The 21,762-nt window shown below is 38.6% G+C and overlaps 1 protein-coding gene across 1 annotated transcript in view; it reads right to left on the bottom strand.

Moving 5' to 3' along the window:
- Positions 1-21,762, bottom strand: part of LOC308403006 (guanine nucleotide-binding protein G(s) subunit alpha-like) — a 38,011-nt gene that overhangs the window by 4,562 nt on the left and 11,687 nt on the right. The window contains exons 5-9 of the mRNA XM_080892218.1: positions 14,987-15,084; positions 2,486-2,540; positions 1,127-1,200; positions 941-999; positions 578-698 (exon numbers count right to left, since the gene is read on the bottom strand). Of these exons, the coding sequence (XP_080748344.1) occupies positions 578-698; positions 941-999; positions 1,127-1,200; positions 2,486-2,540; positions 14,987-15,084 (407 nt within the window). The remainder of the gene's footprint in view (positions 1-577; positions 699-940; positions 1,000-1,126; positions 1,201-2,485; positions 2,541-14,986; positions 15,085-21,762) is intronic.

A 21,762-nucleotide genomic window follows, 5' to 3' on the forward strand; every position in this document is an offset into this window, starting at 1 on the left:
ATTTTTTAGTGCACCGTTCACGTAAACGTATCGAGCGCTTTGTTTAAATTTACTGTACTTATCTCTGAAAAGAAATGACTTCTCTTACCAAACTAGCAAAAGCAGCAGCCCCTCAGATGACAAACCTTCCCAGCTTGATTTGTGTTTTCATTTGCACAGCTAACAGAAAGCTCACATCATGTCTCATGTTCTTTTGATCCTATTTTATCTTTGTTTTTTCCCCCGTATTTCCCTGCTGTGTGCAAGATGGCTTGTAACTAGGCATTCCTCTCAACTCAAAGTAAAAGTTTTATTATTGTATTGTATTGTTGTATATGACTTTCTTTTAGCCCAAACAATGGAAAACTACCAGTCACAGTAATCATATACTTCACTCTTAAGTTGCTCTTATGTCTGCTCCCTTTACCTTCTACATAAAGGGAGCTAGAAAGGGACCAAAGTGTCACAGCATTTAGTTTCTATAGTCTTTTTAGCAACATTTCTTGGCTTTTATGACTCCCTTTTGTCTCACCTTCAAACAAAAAAAGACAAAAACAGAAAAGAAAGAAATGTGTCCAAAGAAAAATTTGTCTCCGACCTGTTGTTCCAAATGTTCTTGAAAAGATTGAGGGCTTCCTGTAGTCTGTTAGTCTGATTATCTTCTCTGATCACCATGTTGTAGCTGCTACTCGCCACCACAAAGATGATAGCTGTCACATCTGCGGCACACAACACAGAGCAGGATTAATAAAACCACTATGAATAAAAATACCCAAAAACTCAAGATACACAACCTTGTTCTCAACTTGGACTTTAAATGAACGCACATGCTTCAATCCAGTTACGGATTGCTGAACACTACATATATATCTGCTTTAGTAACTTTATAAACCCAATGACATGAAAAAAGCAGCAAAGTGAGTGTTAGATACTTCAGAAATAATTCAGGATCATCTCCTACCATTAAAACACTGGATCCACTTTCGCCGTTCATCCCTCTGACCTCCAACGTCGAACATACTGAGAGACAGAGGAAGTTAAAAAGTTTTATATTTACACTTTTAAAACAGTATTAATCCTTTTATTTGACTTTTTTACTTTCGCTCTATCGCACACATCGTGATAAATAAACATTGAGGTTGCTCACTGGAAATTAACTTTGTCTATTTGAAATCTTGTCTCGAAGATCCCAGATGTCAGTACTCTGCATCTTAGCAGGTCCTGAAAAAAAAAAAAAAGGAGTAGGAGGGTTAAAGGAAGCACAAGTGGACAATGAAGCATAAAATGGCAGTAAATGGGCAAGAAGTCGACTTTCGTGAGGAAATAAAACAAATAAAGATAACTGATGCGTGCGTCTTGAAAGTCCATCTAGGGAACAGCATTTAAACTTAAATGCCGGGATGTGTGACACAGTTCATATTATGCACTTATCCGTATTGATACACATTATAAATAAAATAATTTTAAAAAGAAGCTGTGCATATAGTCCATTTTCAATAAGACATACTGAATAATAACACCTAATAATGAATAGTGTTTGTAGATGAGTAGATCTTTTGTAAAAACAGGTCAAAAACAATCAAATTCAAAGTTTTATCTGGCTATCTAAATCAAATAAAAGCAGATAAATTCCACACTCATTTTACTTTTAATTTTTCTATATTCACTTTCCATTTCCCACGGCACTGTTCTTACTCGCTTCTACGCTAATCACAGCTGATTGTACATAAAAATCTAGAAAGTATTCACCAACTATGATTTTAAAAACTGCCACAAATGTGGTAATTATAATTTTCTGCAAACACAACGACACACATTTTCTATATGCAAACATGCCCTGTGCACGGCTCTGCTGCCCTCAGTGGTGATGCATAATTACAATGCCGTCATGAAGGTCTCTTCATGCTTTCCACGTCCACACGGGTCGTTGGGACGTGAACTTCTCCATCTGCACACGCTCGTTTCACGTATGATATGACGTGTACTGCAGTTCACATCCTTTGTCTGGTTCCGGCTACACAGTTAAACACACTCACACTTTTTACTTCTTCTCGAGTTTCCCCAAGATTAAACTTTGACACGTCACAGAAGGGAAGGCACAGGTGCCTCCAAATAATATACACAGAGCATGAGTATGTCATGATGGGAACCTGAAAATCTGCTTACAGGTTGTTATTGCAATATTATTTGAGTTTGGTGAATAAATGCAAATGTCTGGCAGGCGTTGCTCTGGTGGTTCATCACCTTCAATCCTGTTTGTGTTATTACAGTGAACTAAAACTCAAAAAATGAAAGCTACAAGAGAAAAAAACATTTTGATTAACTGGAATAGAAAACAAAAACTACTCTCCATTTTCGTTTTTGCTCAATTTGAACATTATAGAATATACTAAACACTGGTGAACATTTTTAAACAATAAAATAACAGAATATAACTGAAACTTACAAAACTAAATAAAAATGATAAAAACTGTTATAACTGGTGTTTGAGTGCTGACTGCCTCACCTGATCAGTGGGTGTGTAGTCGTTCTGCCTGACCACATCAATCCGGTCTAGGAAGCTGCAAAGACAACACAAAAGCTTTTAAATCTCAGCTGGAACTGTATAGAAAAAATATATATACAATATTACAATAAAACTAATGTATTGCTTACTTTCACAGTAAATCAGTCCATTTTAACTAACCACAGTAATCTTCAAAATAAAACCTACTGAACTGTAAACGCAACTTAAAATCCTCCTTAACTCACCAACCTATCAGACTGGAAGAGTTTGGCTTCAAAAACGCACACAAACACAGGCCGAGCGCTGCTGCCGAGCACAGCAATGAGAGCTCGGGAAACATGGAGGATATGAGTCCCTGAATGGCCACGAGGGGGCGAGTGTTTGAAATCGCAGCGAGATCAGAGGCAGCCAGTCTGAGTCACCGGCAGCCGTTTGCTCTGTCAGACTGAAGAAGCCTCGTCAATGGAGCTGCTGTAGTAGTACTTGCACAGAAGGAGAAGTGTGTGTGTGTGTGTGTGTGTGTGTGCGTGGGTGGGTGGGTATGCAGGCCTACAGCGCGTTCATATTTTGAAGAGCGCCTACCCAAATGCATGTTAATGGTCTGTGTGAACGGGTGTATGCTTTCAAGGTGTGTGAGGCAGCCTGACGACTCTTTCGGAGTTGTCTGGACCACAGACACTTTTACACTAGTACCCGTCGTGTACATGCACACCAGCATTAATAAGATTGCCTAAATTTCACACAGGAAAAAAAAACAACTTCCCTATCATCTCCCTTCGAGCCACTGCACATGCATGTAAATAAAATGAAGGTGGAAAATTAAACTTCCAAGCTGTCCAGACGGGACTTTCAGATGTAAAGAGGTAAACATTATCAAAGAAGAGTTGCTCAGCTGTGGCATGGAAAGAGGAGTGAGCTGAATTCAGGCCAGTTATACTGAAAGGAATTTGGTGATTATCTTTAAGCAGCAGTGTCGCACTCGCCTGCACTGATCGAGCACAAGTGCTGCAGTTTTCCTACAGAAACTGAGCTGAAAACTTCACAATCGCAGCTTTAATATCATGCAAATGTTTCAATCACGGATTCTGCTCTCAAACTTAAACATTTGCATATTAAACTTTAGCCCTTCCTCGTGTGTGTTACCATGTTATATTAAACAACAAGATCTCAAGTAAATACTGAATGGACGTGAAATGCAGTACAAATAATTACAGGGTCTCCGACAGATATAGCTTGAAATGCAATGGGAGTCTTTCTGTAGAAAGAAACTTGAAAATTACCTCCATACAAATTGTTAAAATAAAACACCAAATATGCTAAATGTACTTTATTGTACCTTATTGTACTTTAACCTTAATGTACTTTAATGTACCTTATTCTGATGCATTTCTACTTCACAAAATTCCGGAACAATATTTAAATATTAAAGCTTTCCCCTGAGCAGCATGTTTTAAGCAGGGATGAGGGTTATAGTGCAGTAGTGTTAAAGTGTAGCCACACAGTTAATGCTTGCTAATTTAAAAAAAAATGAACAGACATGGCTTTGATGTGTTAAAGCACTGCTTGCAACTTCATCTAACCAATTTTATTTTAAATCTCTGCAAAGCTTCACCAACCAAAATGCTTTAAGTAATCCCTGACTGCTTGTTACAGAGTAGTTGCTAACATACTGCGTTCCCACTCTGTTCCCCGGCCCGCCCGGCTGTCTGCTTTGAATAATTGTCTACGCTCTATTCTTACAACTAGCAAGGCAAGACACTGGCCTGCAGCCGCCTCTCAGAGAACAGGTATGCAGCCCCCTCTGAGATAACTAGGAATGTTGCGGGCAGGGGTGAAATGTGACAGAAGGGCTGCAGGTAACACACTGAGAGGAACGGGGGGCTGCGTCTGCAGGCGCTACAGTGCTGGACAAACGGACAAAAAGACCCCTGAGCCAGGAAGGAGAGGGAGGAGAAAGGGTTCGCAGAGACAAAGAGCGGGCCATGCGCATTTCTCTGCACAAATGCGCACTGACACAGATATTCATGTAAAACACACAGAAAGACCATTAGGCAGTCAGCCGGTCTGGTACCAGCCGCTCTCTGCAGGGGCCAAGTGGCTCAGGTGCTCCCACACCTCAGCACCTTCGAGTCAAACTTCAGCCCATAACATTACATTATTAGTGAGCACCTCAACAACAAAACTTTCATTTTGGGTGAAGGTGAAAGCTACAGCTCTAATGATGAGAGTTAACATGCCTGCCCCCAACATCTGCTGAGGCCAAAATCTTGTTTATCTACAGCTCCGGTCTGAGGCATCAACACGCCCAGGACAAACACACTGCTCAATTTTTAGCACTTCTCCCTATTAATAGGAGAAGTGCCAATAATAACCATGCCTACTAAGATGAACTAAATAATAGTGGCTGCCCCAGTAACAGAGAGGTCTACGGTGTTATGTATATCCACAGGGTTATTCTGGGTAGCAGACAGGGTGACTTAAACTCTGGAAATATACACAGGTCACTTGTCTGGTAGCTAAAAATGACCCAGTATTTACAAGAAAAGCTAAAATTCATTCTTCTGTTTTCTTTGGGTTTCTTTTCTTCTTCTTTTTTGCAGATACAATAAATGTAGGCCACGATTGTGGAAAAATGAAAAATAAATACTCTAGCATTTACATATTTTTAAAATGTCATATTTACTTCAATTCTTTATTTGGATTCATTGTTTTATTGCCACACAAACAACCCTGAAGGATATTTAAATATGCTTGTTCAAATGTATAAAATAAAAATCACATGTTTTATCAATTATATTTTAAAAAATAGACTTTTTTTTAACAAAAGTTCAATTACCAAATTTCTTCTATATTATTGCTACAATAATTAAAGCCTATTGGACTGCTATGAAAACACCTTTTAACTGGATCTGCTTTGCACGTGTAATTTTGAACATGATGAAGTTGTTTTTGTTTTTTTCATGTGTTGAAAAACAAACAAACAAAAAAAACGTAACAGCAGCGGCGCACTGTCCCAACATAGCTGACAACACTCCCATAATGCATTTATCTTGTAAAAGTGGCAGTATTAGAACAAAGGATTACTCAGATTATGAGCTTTCATACGTCCTCATCTCTACTCAGTATTAGATTACTCTGACACACAACTGTGTCGTCCGGCCTGCAACCTTACAGCTGGTAAGGATAAAACAGAAACAGATCAAACGTAACAGGACGGAGCAGGTTTTTATGTTTTTAGGGAGCCAAATTTTCAGATCATAGTACTTTAATTTTAAATTACCTTCATATGAGAAACAGTTATGAAATGTCTCTTTTAAAAAAAAAAAAAGCCAGTATTTGATCAAAGAACACATTAACTGTGTTAACAGTTTAATAGTACCAGAGTAATAATTAAAGTATTTTAACCTGTATCAGGGTTTGTAGTATAACAAGATACAAACACACAGCATCTGGAAAACTTTGCCCCACCGCGTCCGAGCAGCTCCGCTGTGTGACAACACACACGCAGACACACACAAATCAGCGAGCAGGATTGCGTCCCTAAAAAGCGCCTCTTTCCACATCTCCTCAAATCTATTCATGTCCAAGCAAGTTTTCAGAAGTTCAACCACCATGTCTTTACACAAAAGTAAAAAATGAAGACGCTCAAAAACCTTTACAAATACAGAAAATGCACATTCCCGAGAAGCTGATTAACAGTAAAACTGTAAAACAGGAAAACTGTGAAAACAAATTAAAAGATTATTAGAAGTTTACAAAAAAAAGGATACATTTTAAAATTGTAAATTTAAGTATTAAATCCTTAAATATAGTTTAGTGTCAATTTTACTGACAATAATTTGGCCATTTATTAACACTTAAATTTGTTTTTTCAGATTTACAAAAAATGCAGTTTAGTATTTTTTTTTTACGTTAACAGGGCTTTAAATTGTGTCTTTATTGTTGCTGCAAATCTCACTGCAGACACTCAAACGTGTCACTTAAGGCGCCTGAAATCAATCTCAGCTGCACGAGAGAAAACTGAAGCTTTACAAGCCTCTGAAGCACCGAGCCCACTCAAAAAAATAAATACAAAAAAACCCAACAAAAAAATGGTCTCGGTGCTTCCTCAAGGTGGAGGTAATAGGTAGGTGGGGGGAGGGGGACGGTGCAAGACTTGAGGGGGTTACCGCTTCTTTGTACGTTAGCGCTTCACACTGCGACGAGCTGACCAAACCGAAGGCTTCGCCAGCCGATCCTTAATCAAACACACACCACATCCAGAGAGAGAGGGAAGAAAGAGAGAGAAGGCTATGTCTGACATTACAGAGCTGCTCCAAAAATAGCTCCCTGGCGCCCTGGCCTCCAGCTTGGTTGTCATGGCGACAGAACCACAGGCGCTATAAATAGACAATCGGCTCCAAATCTTGTGCTGCTGGAGAGAGGCCAGAGAGAGGGAGAGACAGACAGAGAGAGGAGAGGGAAAAGAAGGGAAGAAAGGCAGAAGAAGGGGACAGAGAGGAATGGAGCGAGCAACAAAGAGACAGAAAGAAAGAAATTCAGGGAATGGAGTGGGTTAGAGGAAACAGAGGGAAAAGTGCGCGAGAGAAGAAAAGGACAAAAAAAGAAGGAAGGCAATTAAAGAACTGACACACGAGGAAAACAGAGAAAAGTGAACAGATTATAAGAGTAGGAAAGGTAGGAGGAGACGAGAACAGAGTGAAAGAGAAAGACAAAAAGAGAACGAAAGAGAAGAATCAAAGATAAAAATAAAAAAAAATGAACAGGATAGTGAAACATTAATAAAAGAATGGAAAGTTTAGAGGAAAAAAAGAACATAAAGAGAAAAGTAAAAGGAGAGCATAAAAACTTTAAAGAAACTGACAAAGATGGGAAAGAAACGTGAAAAAAAATGAAATTAATTGATGAACAAATGATCAGAAATCAAAGAATAAAAGAAAGCAAAAAAGAAACAAACAAGAGCATGAAGAAAACTTTTTAAAGCGAGACAAAGCCCAGAGAAAAGTCACGAAGAAACCTTAAATGAGGCATAAAAATGAAGAAAACCCCCCAAAGGACCAGAAAGGAAAATACAAATCCCGTACAGTAAAGTAAAAAAGAATACAAAACTCAATGAAAGAAAGACAACGACAAGAAGAAAAATAAAGGAAAAGTAACTAAGTAAACACGAGACATCTAAACAGCATTCAGAAAAATCACAAGACGGCGAGATTACAGCAGCAGCAGCAGCAGCAGCAGCAAAGTTTCCCACAGCTGCCCGTCTCCAAACACATTTACACATTTAACATCTGCAGCTTGCACACACCTGGAAATTTCATTTAAACATCTTCAGGATAACACACAGTGACACTGCCACCCCATCAAAACACAAAAAAAATCAGTTCGTCTTTGCCCCCATCCCTCATCTCCCCTCCCTCCTCCTTCAGGATGAGTCAGAGACTCAATCTCAACCATTTTCTGTCCCTGCACAAACACCGCCACACATCACGGAGAGACAGAGAGAGGCGAGAGCAGAGGAAGGACGGGGGGAGAGAAGAGGAGTACGAGGGTGCCAAAGAAGTACTTTAGGGGGACTCTGGCACATTATCGCTGGGATAACGTTTCAAAGAATCCACAATTAATAAACACGGTGGTAACTCTCGGCCGGTATCATGGCCAGGCGGCACAAACGTAACGTCTCTGAGTGACTTCTCCTACAGTTACAAACACCCCCAATTTAAAAAAAAGACACTCCTAACATTTGAGAAGAAGAAAACCAAACAAAATATATAGCAGAGATTAAAAATCCACTACATCTGGTGTTGCAAATCTATGGCGTGGCGCTGTTTATATTATTTTATGCAAAATCCTGACGTTATTTTGCATTATAGATGGCACAACTAATTTTTAACAAAGTAATAGAAAATTACTTTCCCCCCCAAATACATTATTACTTTATCCACTTTAATATATGAACAAATGGAACATTAGCATTTCATTGGGGCTCATGTTTAAGATTCTATGTATTTTTTTTGTTAGTAAAGTGTTGCATATGGAAGGAATGCTTCATAAAATAATGCATAAAAAAGTCTGTTTCGCAAGAGTCCTTCAAAATAAAAGCCTGTAAAAACAAAACACCTTCACTCCCAGCTTCAGGTCAGGTACTCCTCGTCATATTTTAACACAACGGGTACCTCTATACTGTCATTTAAAAATAAAAAAGCAGTCAGACAATAAGGTAACAGGAGACCTAAACAATATACAACATCAATATCGTTCTGGTTCAAGAGACTAAATAATTAATTTATCCAATTTTACGTTGTTCCGTGTTTACTAAGCCACATACCAGGAGCTGTGCACCGGCTACTATACCAGCAACTTGTCCGTGTCTGATTACAGCAGTTTTTTGGGGTTTTTTTTTTTTTTACTTGACCTCAGTGTGTCGACATGGCTGAAAAGCTCAAACAATTATGCTTGCCTTACATGCTTGTGCATATCCTGGAAGAAAGTTCACGCTCTGCATCAAATCATTTTTATCAATCGTTTAAAAAAAGAAATAAAAGTCGGTCTGACAGCTTCAGCAAATGCTTAAAAAACATTTTCTCTCAAATTAGCTTTCATTTATATTTTTCACAGATTGAGAATAAAAGCAGCTACGTAATGTGTTCTCGTGAACTCAATTAACGTTATTTCACTTATTATCTGTTTCCTGACAGCTCCACTCCACACTGAAGGTGTGTGTAAGGAGGTGAGACAGGAAGAAAGAGGGTAGGTAAAGAAGAATGACGGTGTAAATGACAGCAGGGTCAGACAGATGAAACAAGACCCCTGCGGAGGAATTACATGAATAATGTACTTATTTTTGGATGTACAGTTTGTTACATGTTACAAAGTCAGGGAAGCAAATGTTTAAGTTCAGGCTGATGTTGCCTTAAAGTTAAAAGAATGATCTCCAGTCAATTTTTTCCTCTCGGTGTGAGGAACAGAGCTTACAGGAAAACAATCTTCATATGATCAGCAATGATCATAAACAAACACAAAATGATTCATGGTATTTTCAAAAAATCCACAAAAGGTGAAGACTGTGTAAAGCTTACAAAGGACTTGTGCTAAAGTATGTACAGCTTTGTTCACTGTTTCCAAATATGCAGTTGTCTCCAACTGGTCAGCAACATCTCATTATTGGCTTAGTTTTCCATAACTTCCTTTTGGCCACATGTTTGCATTATTTCTTTGTCTTTAGGCCACAAGTACAAGCGTCTTTCTACTTCTCATTTGAAGGAAGGGCTCAGATTTGGTGGCAATCTGCTTTTTAGAGATGGAGGAGACGATGCCTCTGCAGACAAAAAGCAAGCTGCCACTTAGCTTAGAAGCATATCTGTCTCTGTCCAAAGATGAAATCTGCTTACCACCCACACTAAAGTCTTACAAAACATGGAAAAAAGGTGTAACCTTTAGATGTTTCACTGAGATGACAAGAAGCTACAACTAAGGACATGACTTTAAAACAGTTAGTTGATCCTCCAATAAGCCATAATAATATCAAAAATAAAAATAAAATAAAAGAGGTGTATTATAAATAAATATTTGCAAAAATATGTGCAAGACTCGACATATTTAAAATCAGGTACTTATTCAACAATTAATTGTGATTTCTCTTAATTTGGTAAATTAATGAGGAAAAATCCTGAAATTTACAGAGGTTTAGGTAAAAAAATAAAATCTCAAGAAAAATGCGTGAAATTTATGATATTATTGAAAAAGTTTGGGAATATTTTTGAGCAATATGGCAGTATTTTCAAAAGATTAGCCATGCTGCACTTTTTACAATTGCATGTTGTCATACAATAAATACCACATAAATAAAAGAAACCACACAAATATTTAACCCTCTCTGAGTTAACAAGTATCTAACACTTAAACAAGTCTCTCTTTTTAATCCCTCTCTTTTTTATGGCATCTTGTTGAGTGTCCTGTAGCCACAGAGCCTCCTCCACACTGCCATACTACCTGGCCAGATTACCCAGCATGCCCTTAGGGGAAAAAAAATAAAGCAAACCTTATATTTCCTAAAGTTTATAAAATTGGGAACAGCAGTCAGATACGTTTCAACTTGATCTTTGATCCAATTAAATCTTTCTTAAAATAATAATATAATTTGCGCTCACCATACTGAAGCTTTGGACAGGTGATATTCCCCTTTCACAGAGGTTTTTAAAAATGATTTACATTTCTTATGATGATAAGAAATGTAAGGGTTATTATAAAATAAACACTTATTGCTAACCCCAACTGCAAAAAAGACTATATTTGAATAGTCCATCTTATATTAGGAATGATGCTGCATGCCATTTGAAGTGGAAAGTCAGAATTCCACTGGATTTTCAGCTCAAACGCCCCCTCCAGTTGGACTTCCCACTCGGAAAGTCAGCAAAGTCACACCAACTCCAACTTTGGAATCCAACATGGCAGCAGCAGTAAAACTGTAGAAAGTGCAGTCTGTACTACCACTGTTGTGTATTTGTGACTCGCCAAATAAGGCCTACAAAACCTCTAACGTCCCACTTTGACATGATGTGGAAGCTCGGCAAAAATAAAAGCAACTTTTCTTTCTTTTAAACATCTGTTTCTTATAAATTTGTGTCTTAAATCTCAAAGAATCCCTCTTATTTTCTGGATATATGTACCATTTTTGTCTTGCAAATTTTACCACTGCAAGCCTGGATATTTGCAAGGTTAGGAATATTATACAAATAATATAAGAAACTTAGAATAATACCCCTGGCTGTACTATGCCCATAGATTTGTGATTTATGCATTTGTCTGACATGCAAAAGATCCCTGGTTCAAGACGAGCAGGAGACAAAAAACCCTCGGAGATTAGGTCAGGAAGGATAACCAGCATAAAAATCATAAATCAAGTATGGGAAGCCATCCACTGTGGCATGCTGTTTGTTAGCAAGGGAGCGCCCAAAAGAAGCTTGGATTCGCCTTTGTTATGTGTATGAGGTAACAGAGTCTGTGAAGTGATGAGTAAAGCAATTTGAAAAAATAAATAAATAAAAATTACGATTTTTTTCTCTTTTCCACTTATCTTGAAAATTCTTACACTTACAGCGACACTTACACACTGCTATACTGTATATGATGAGACAATAGAAACCTGACAAACCCTTCGCCTCAGCCCTGTTGGGCAGAGGGGGCAACGAGGCACTGAGTGGACTTTGCATTTGAACATCTTACAGTTAGAGTGCATCCTCAATGCATAGGGGAAAAACAGCAACAATAATGATGCATCACGGCGGAGCATGACGGAGCAAAAAGAGAACCGGTGAAGCTTCAGTGACTTCCTTCTAATCACACAGAGACAAAGCATCAGTGCCATGTCAACTTCTTTTTCCCTTTTTTTTCCTGATTTTATCCCCCCCCCCCCCCCCCCCCCCCGATCATGACACGGGTCAGGTGATCTTTGCAAAGAGAGAGGCAGGAGGTGTACATGGTGGGCCTCACTTTTCCTGTGCTGATCCAGGGTTGACATTTTCATTTAATGCTAACAACCTTCATCAATAATGCTGAAGTTGTCTCTCTCTTCTAACACAGTTGCTCATTCTTTCTCCTTCTGCAGCCTGCCTGGGTTAAAAATAGCTCTCCCCTCTCTCTTTCTCTGCTTCTCCGTTTACATAAGCACACAGAGGGGGGAGGGGAGCACTTCCGGTCTGGCCACCCAGCCCAACATCTGATCCATCATAACACTGGGGCTGCTGGGTGTGGAGAAGAGGAGAGGAGAGGAGAAGAGAGGACAGAGGAGAAGAGAAGGGAGGAGAGGGTTCCTGCAACAGAGGAAAACCCTCATTCAATTTCAATCTCTCTTTTCGATCTTTTGTCATTTTCAATCGCTGTCTCTCCTCAGATGCGTGAAACGCCGCATGTGTTCAATCACACTTCTTACAGTGATGGTTTTTCATGATCATCTCACTGACAGCCTGTGCTGTCAGCCCACCCGCCTCCCACAAAACATAAGAGTGCCACACACACGCAACTGTGACTGCGACAAACAACTGTGGTCGCATTTGCAACATGGAAATGACATGCATACACACCCCCCAATGACAACATACGCTCACAAAGACAGTAACTGAGTAACTAAAGTAACTGAGTACACTCATCAAAAATACGGCACAAAGTACAACTTCACATGCAGTAGAACTTCTAATTCTACTTTTTGGAAATGTATACAGAATTCACTCCTCATTCATTTGATTGCTTGAGTTACTACAGTGAGATTTTATGTAAAACATGCCACACAGAGCTGAAGGTGGACTTGGTGGCATGTAGTCCCTACAGATTAACAGTAAATCCTGGGAGGCAAAGTCATTCATTAAGCGTTTCATCAAATAGTTGATTTAACTATTTGTAACATATCAAAAGTCTTACAATTTGAACATGAATTTGTGCAGTACAACTTTACTTTTTGCTTCACTCCTTCCTCTTTTGATCTAAACCCAAAGGTTAGAAACTCGATAACTAATTATATGTGAAGCAGTTTAAAAATAGTTCCCCCTTAACCGGCTGCTACAGTAAAATATGCCATTTGAATTCATGCATCACCGTTATATCTAGTCATTTATTGCATGCTATGACCATGCAATAAATGACGAATATAATGCTATGAGAGCTTTTATATTTGATACTTGCTTTAAACACACAACGACAAATGAAACAGTCAGCACACGTCCCATACTGACGCATGTGATCGTTTTGTGTCTTATAATGAAGCCAGACTGACCAAAGACCAAAGGGAAAGATAACGTGCTTGGAACAGCAGAGGGAGAGTCAGGCGGCACGGGTTGGGGAAGTTCAAGCTAATGTTCCTCTAAATATGTTCCAAATTTCAATGCAGAAAACACAAAAAGATGTTCCAGGAAGATTAACCAATTCCCAATCAGTGAAAACACACACACTATCACCATCCAAAAGGTCTGCACTTTGTTTAGCAAAGACTAACCAGAAATCCACCTGACAGAAAAAACCAATTGCCAGCACATGGAAACGAAACCTTTCAACAGTCCAATTCACAGCAGGAACATCTGTAACCAAGCATCATGGAAACTTTAGATTGGGTGAGCACAAATTTTAGTCAGAAAATGACCAAAATCGCAATTAATTGGTGCGACCAACACCGGCCATCTGTGATGCTTCTTTACACCCATGCTAGCAGCTCTTTGAGGCTTTATGGAGGCATTGAGGTGCTCTAAGCTAAATGCTGACGCTATGACACTAACATTTACCGTTTTTACTACCTTAGCTTAACATTTAAGCTAATATTTGCTAATTAGCACAAAATAGGAACAATAGTTGAACCAATGCAATGAACACATTTTTACTAATTATGCCACAGTTTGGCCTGACACATTAGTGGCTGCTTGAGGGAACTGTGACGTCAACACAGCACCATAGTCATAAATGTGAGCACAAGAAGTAGCAGTGTACTTTTCAATGATAAACACTTGAATATCAAGCCTTTGCCCACATGCTGTGCGTGCCTTCATTTTCAGTTTTTCATGTGCACAAAGTTATTGTCTGTAGGATTCAATATTTCTATAAAGTTTTCTATGTGCTGGGGTCTATTGCTACCTGTTGCTCTGGCATGCTCTCAACAGCACTCGTTACCATGTGGAAAATCCATGTTTTAATAAATAAGCTATGTCAACACGTGCATGGGTAAGTGTCAAAACTGAGAAGAAAATTTAAATGGTCATAATAGTATGCAAACAAAGCGATTGCTAAGTTTTAAGCAGGTTTTTTTTTTTGCAGAACATATAATCGCAGGCTTCAGGTTACAAAAGCTAGAAGGTGCATGGCAAACCAAAACGTCACCAAAGGACACTGCACACCAGCAGCTGTGATGCCATTTTTGGCATACACAAGCCACAACTGCAAGTATAGACTGCCTGCAACATTTCATACTGAAAGTGGCTTTAACCTTTATAGAAAGGTTTTAGTCCAAACTACAAAGGGAATCCCCTGGTGTCCCCACAAGGGAACTATCCACTGGGGACAACTAACGTGAGTCAGAGGTTTCATATTAACCAATTTAATGGTAGCTCAAATATTTCAGTCAATACTAAAGTGGTGGACCAACTAACAAAATACCAACACCATAACAAAGTCCACAAATCCTTTAAAAAAAAAAAGAAAAAAGAAAAGAAAAAAGAGACAACACATCATTATTTCCAGCCTAAAGAAATGATCTACAAAACTACTAAAATAAACTAGCCAAAATAAATACACTTGACAAAGTAGCACTGCATTCATTATCACCATTTATCTTCACACATTGAGCTCACATAAACCACAGGGAAACAACCCAACCCAACCCCCCCCAGAGCACACATTAAATGGTTTATATGTCTCACCTTTGAGTGTCAAAACCCGAAGAAGGAAGTTCTTAGAAATGTGCCCGTATTTAACTGCTAGTGTACGTACAGAGGTGAAAATAGTATAAGAAAAGCAAAGACTCACTATTGTGCGCAGTCGATGAGTTGATATTCGTTGGACCTTTCCCAGCATGCCCGCACACCTTCGTCCTGCCAGAGGATCTTTGCGTGGTCATAAAACTCCTGAAAAGACAAAAGCTTGTTTGGATCAGCAACACATCTGAGATCTGCGGCTTTCTGCGACTGGAAACAGGGTAACTGATTGTAAAAACAAGAATTACCACCTTATGGTTGTTAACCTCCACCAACACCTGAAGTTGCATTAATTAATTTCAATTACGATTTACAATAAATCAAATCTCCCTCCCTATAGTCATGCGTCACATATCCACAAGGTTTCTGGGAATGTACGGGCGTGGTTGGAGAAGTGCACGCCCAGATTTCGGCAGGTGTGTGGAGAAACTACAGCCAGACATCATTATTATCAAATGAGACAAAATATTTCTGATGTCCTGATTTTTAAATAACTGCAACGTGATCTAATTTGCAGAGACGCTTATCTCCAACTTTTCCCCATTTTTGTTCACTGTGAGGCAAGGGGACCATGAAGGGCGCCGGACAGACAGGTTAGACATTTTAAACAAAGTAGAGCCAGTAAAAGTTAAGACTTCATACCGTTTTAGCAATTCAGCTTACATCTGTCAACTTATGTTACCCAGTTACAATTGGCTAAATCACCCAGTGTTGTATGTCAGATGTTTCTTTGTGCTGGAAGTGATAAACTCCTAGTCTGTATGTTCCTCACTTTCTCTCTCTCAACAGCGCATGTTTTTGGATTTTTGGGGGCCTTTTGGGCCACGCATTATGCATTACAGATGTTGGATATCATTAACTTACAGGGCCTTTCACACAGGAAGCAACATGTTCTGTGTTGACCTCCAAAAGTTGAGCAAACAGTCCAAAATATGTGCTAAGCTAGCCTTAACACATAATTGTTTGCAACCACATGTAGCGTATACACGTTCTATTCGTCACACAAATGTTCACTTCAATTCAGTTCAGTTATATTTATATACCGGAAAATCATAACAACCGCTGCCTCAAGGCGCTTTATACTGTAAGGTAAAGACCCTAAAATAATAAAGGGAAAGCAGTTAAAGTTGGTCAAATGTGACTAACACTTACTGCTGTCGCATTTAGTCAGCTTTTGCAGGACATTCTGATGTCACAGTGAAGTTTACCTTTGACCTTTTAAATATAAAATGCCATCGCATAATTATTTTATTGGATTAAGCATTTGTTTATATTTCCTGTGATGTCACTGTGACCCTGATCACTATAGTGTAATCAGTTTAACCGAGTTCAGTTTCATGAAATCGCCTGAAAAGTGTTCAAGAAATGTAGCATTTACAAGGCGGGATACAGAAGGACCGACAAACTAACGATCTGCTCTTAATATTAGTGACTAGTTATACATGAAAAAGTTGAGTGTGATCTTGGACAGGCCTGTGTCCCTTTCTTACAGCTGTATTTTTCATCTGGTTCTCGATGGCTGAAACCGTTTAAGGACAGCCGAGGGGGGCAGTGATACACCCCAGCTTAGTTTGGAGTTAAAGGCCGGCTCGCCGAGGAGCAGCAGATGAGCAAACTGATATAAGCAGGAAACAGAGCAGTTCACAGAGTTCATGTAGAAACGGAGAGCTTTGTACCAACACAAGGCTAGACTGTCACTACGCAGGGGCCTATCTTCACTGTGATCTAGAATTGTCACATACAATGGAGACAGGCACAAATAAGCCATTATGAGACATAGAGTTAAACTGTATACTATTAAAAAAAATCAGGAAGGATTAAGTAGGATAATGGAATGAGTAGAAGTCATGGGTTATCAGCTGAGCCTTTCACTTTAGAGAAGTGGCCTTTTGGGTAATTTGTACGTTCTGTATATGAGTGGCAATCTATTGTTAGTGTGTGGAAAGTAACATAGACAAAGTTACTGAAAATCGCCATAAAAGTGTTACCAGCTTCAGTGTAATTGTTAACCAAATGCTGGGCACTGTGTTTTCCACCTATCACTGCAGAGTTGGTCCGACAAGTAAAGACTAGTTAAAGGCTATGAGCTGGGCTAGAATCAAAACACTCTGAGAGATATAACTTGCTATGTAGCAAGTCCAGTATAGCTAGGCTTCATCTACATTAGCTGGGGAGGGTGGGTAACTAGCTCTCTTTGTTAACCCATTCTTTTTTTAGGCTCTGCGCATGCTCATGTAAAAAGGGGGCATTTGATGTATCCCTTGACTATTCCTACAAACAGAATTTAAAGACTGAATGTTGCCTACTTCTGACAGAGGGATAGGTGATTAAGATACATACAGGATATAAGAAATTAAACAAAAATGCAACAAATAAAGAGGACATGGGATTGGGGGTTTTTTTTTTAAATTATGGTACGCTATCAGAAGCTGCTGTGTGTTTCTAACTTGATGACTACAAAAGGTGCAAAGTGTGAAACTATAAAACATATTATAGGCTACTCAGTTCATTCAGGTGGGTCACATGACCTAATGCATGAGTTGTAGAAATAAGTTTAATTCGTCACCAGATCAAAGTGAACACGATTTTACTCATAGGCTAAAAACACAATTAGCTGCAGTTCGCAGAGTATAAAACAAACTTGGGAAAGGTTGGCAGCACAGGGCCTTTTGCATGTTCGCATGTTCCCAACGAGTCTGCTTCCTAAAGGTATGGATCAACAGGTTACATGTATAAAACACATTCCTTCTGCAGAAAATCTTTATCGCTCTTAGAGCACGCTCTAAACGCGGTGATTCTGAAACGACTGTGGTGATCTAGCTAAGTTCAATTAGCGCACAAAACTTTGGCTTTCAGCTCGGCATTCCACAGAAACCCACTACCGGTAATCTTGCTTCATAGTACACTCATCTGAAAAGTTAACCCTGGGAACTTTTTATCTTCTGACATGTTGCACAAAGTGAGATTTTGCACATGACATAAATGTTTGGCATTAAGGTGCTGTCACACTTTTTCAAAAGGCACTGCTCAACTCAGGAAACAGTTGTTACTTAACAGAAGAACTAACTGGTCATGTATCCGCCACTGCAGTTTTTAGAATTTATTTTATTTTACGCATGTGGATTTTAACTTTAACGTTTCGCTGTATCCGATTGATTGATCGTCCCCAAAGTGCATGCATACAGGTGAACTGTATGCACTTACTTGTTGTCTTTACACACACAGTCTTATTCATTATTGTTATTTTAATTTATCCCTGTAGACTGTGGGAAGAGCTCAGAGCAACGTTTTGGACGTGCTGGAATTCAGAAGGTCTAATGATCGTGACAATGACATTAACTTCCTTCTGAACCAACTTAGAAAAACTGAATGTAATGACGTAAAAACAAGTGAGACTGTAATTGCATCCTGGATTTAAGGGCTTTGAATTTATAGTTTAGGATAGCTAAAAGCTGTGTCAGCTGGGAAACGCTCTAATGCTCCTCCAACCCTAAACTGGATAAACAGTTAAGAAAATAGAAGCAGATGAACATTTTTCAGAATAAATGATCAATCGAAAGCAATAAGCACCATTTGAAATAAATTGCAGCAAAGAAAAAAAAGTGCACACAAAAACTTTTTATAAATATTGCTAAATATAATTTCGTTTAATAATTTGTTTACCCTGCCAAAAAACAAAAACCCAACAACTACAAAGGATGTAATTTGTTATCATGATCAGCTCAACTACAAAAAGAAAAGGCCAAAAGAATCTAATAATTAAAATAACATAAAAAAGTGGGAAAGTTTAAATCTGGGTGAAATCTGTATCCATTGGTTGTTTTGTCAGACCAGCTTGTAAATCAGCTAACAATGTTGGCTTTAAGAAGAAAAGAAGTGTTTCAGTTAGGAGTAACAACTAACTCACTTATTCTCTTTTTTAACTTTATTTTGTTAAATAATACAGTAACCAGTAATATGTAAATATGGCTTTACCAATAAATTTGTTATTTTATTACCAGTTTCTTTCCCTTACAGTTTATGCAGGACTGTAAACTTCCTGCTGTATAAAAAGCTACAATAGCTATGCAAAGTTTTCATGTTAAGAACTGGAGCTTGCTTATAGACCCAATCTGAGATGCTGTGCTGCAGTTATCATTTAATTATATTTAAAAGGGTTCCTACAGAATAAGAATTAAAGTATCATTTATATGTTTTAGAAGTGTATGTGTTTATTAAGGCAGGGGTGTCTGTGTGAATGACTAAGTCTTTTATTTTTATATATTATTTTTAATTGCAAATCAATACACTTAGACAATGAAAAATGATAAGAGCATAAAATAAAACACAGATAAATCTTTATGCCAAATCCACAGATGACCTTTATTTATTTCCCATCCTTTTTTGATGCATCTCGGCCTTATTTACTTTTTCATGGTCACTTTCATTTAAAGACTTCCTGCATATTTGTTACTGTAAAACGAAAGTGAAGGGGTTGGTGAATTTGTAAACACACACACCCCACCTGTCTGTCCTGAAAGAGGGATCACTCCTTTGCTCCTCTCCCTGAACGTTCCTTTTCTTTTTACCATCGAAAGGCTTTTAAGGATAGGGTATGCTGTGTGCTGCAAACAGCTGAGCACAGGTATGCAAAAATCAGTCTACAAAGACTAAGTTAGTACAAAAGTTTTTCTTTTAAAATAGAAAAAAAAGTTCAGTGCTTAATGTTTACAAAGAAAAAGTAATTTTAGTGAATAATAATTATGAGGATTGTTGATTAGACATAAAGCTTCGAGGGGAAATTCACAAAAAGCCTGTGGATATTCAACACAAGCCCTATGCTTATTGTCTGTCTACAGTGAAAGGCAGCGTCAACCAGTCAAACTGGTTTCCAGTAGACCCTAAGGCCAGGCAAGGGGGAGCGGGAAGAGGAGGCAGCTGAGGAGGAGCCGACCCCATCATTTCTCTTTCCTTAACAAATACGCGTTCAGATGGACAAACTGTTCAATTTTTGATGCTCTTTAAACACTGCTTTAAATAACCAGCTATCACTGTGAACTTTTCAAAAATCACAGCAGTACTTCACTAACAGCACTGCCTTCACGTTTGGATTTACTGTAATCCTCAACACCCTAAAATTAAAAAGAGTTCTGGTTTTTCCCTCCTGCAGTGGAAGTCTAGTGACGGACGGACAGCCCGAGGGAAGGGTCAGCTCGAGATAGGCCCACATAATAAATTTGCCATGACGTAACAGAGACAATATCAGGAGACTTCCTTTTGCTTACACACAAATACGCTCACTCTTTACTGGAAACTCAGCTGTAAACGACAAATGTACAAGACAAATGTACACGAAAGGAGCAACCAGTTTAAACACTAAGGCCACCATGCTGGAAAAACACAGACTCTGTGTTCTTTTCCCTCTATGTAACCGCTCCCCTGTTAGACAACAACTGAGTAATGCTGCACTCAGGAGTTTCATTTATTTTCTGCTTATAGAGATTTACTCATCAGTTAATTTGACCTATATACAATAAACATAGAAAGTATAAGATCACAAAAAAGAAAAGCTGCAAACTCACATTTGGGAAACTAGAGTTAGGGATTTTTTTCCTCCCGTTTATCAGAAACTATCACTATTAAAGACCCGGTTGTTTGAATCCCTGCTTTAACAGTGATTGTCAGCTTCTCACAGATGGCGTCCCAAACGCAAAGGACGTGTTTTTCACTGTGTGTGGTTGCATGATCATAATCTTATTGTCAGATTTGTCAGCAGATAATGGGGATAGTTATAGGGCCAAAACAAAATATTCATTCACTTTAAACATGCATTTACTGAATGTGTTAAAAACAAAAACAAAAAAAACAACAACACTTTTTTTGAATGTATGATTTCCTTAAATTTTAAATTAGTACATAATTTAAATGAAAAACAACCAGATAAATGAAGAAAGGGAGATGGATGCAGGGCAGGACACAGGCTGATCTGGTGTAGAGATAATGGTGTGTTTTTCAGTATTAGCGCACCTTCATACACTAACCCACCTCAGGAAACCGGTCGTTCCATCATCTCAGCAGACAAATCAGAGTAGCATACATACATAATTCCACCATGTGAACAGGAGCCGTCAGTTCGGCATACAGACGACAAAAGGTCTGTATGCCAAACTGTAAATTGGCAAGTCAGGGTGTCATAAAGTGTATGCTGATTTGAGAACGTAAGCTGACTGGACAGAACACCGGCATCGCAGCGACGCACAGAGAAACGGAGAGCCAACATCTCCTGACCCCTCTGTCCCCAAAAGTGGACCAGGTGAGAGACCACCTCATCCATAGCTGCAACAAACTGTTCCCAACATAAGCTCATCTATTGAAACATTTTCAACTTTTGCTTCTTTTGCATGATCTTGGCTCTAGCTAAGCTAAAGTAAGCGATTGGGCTTTTAGGGTGGAGGAAACACATTCAACATCTGATTCGCTATAGTAAAAATGCAAAAAAGTAATCAATGTGCCACATTCAATTAAAGATCAATGTAATTTAAAAAAAAATCTATTTTTTTAAATAATCATTGGATGCAAAATTGTAATTGAAATTAAAATTTAATTAACTACCCACTGTTAGATAGTTAACAAAAAAAAGCTTGAATTTTGCGGTCATTGTGTACTTACTGAAATATTGGAGATTGTTCAGTAGCGAAACACAAATTTAAAGCCAGAATACTTAACACACAAACTGATTCTGTGGCCGCAGATTTCAACCCCAAGGGGCGTCCAGTGAAGGGTGAACATTACTTTGTAAAATATGATTGATCAACTAATCTGGAACACCAGTCTTAATAACAGAAAGAC

The sequence above is a fragment of the Rhamphochromis sp. 'chilingali' genome (genome assembly GCF_963969265.1).
Source record: "Rhamphochromis sp. 'chilingali' genome assembly, chromosome: 9".
Lineage (NCBI taxonomy): Eukaryota > Metazoa > Chordata > Actinopteri > Cichliformes > Cichlidae > Rhamphochromis > Rhamphochromis sp. 'chilingali'.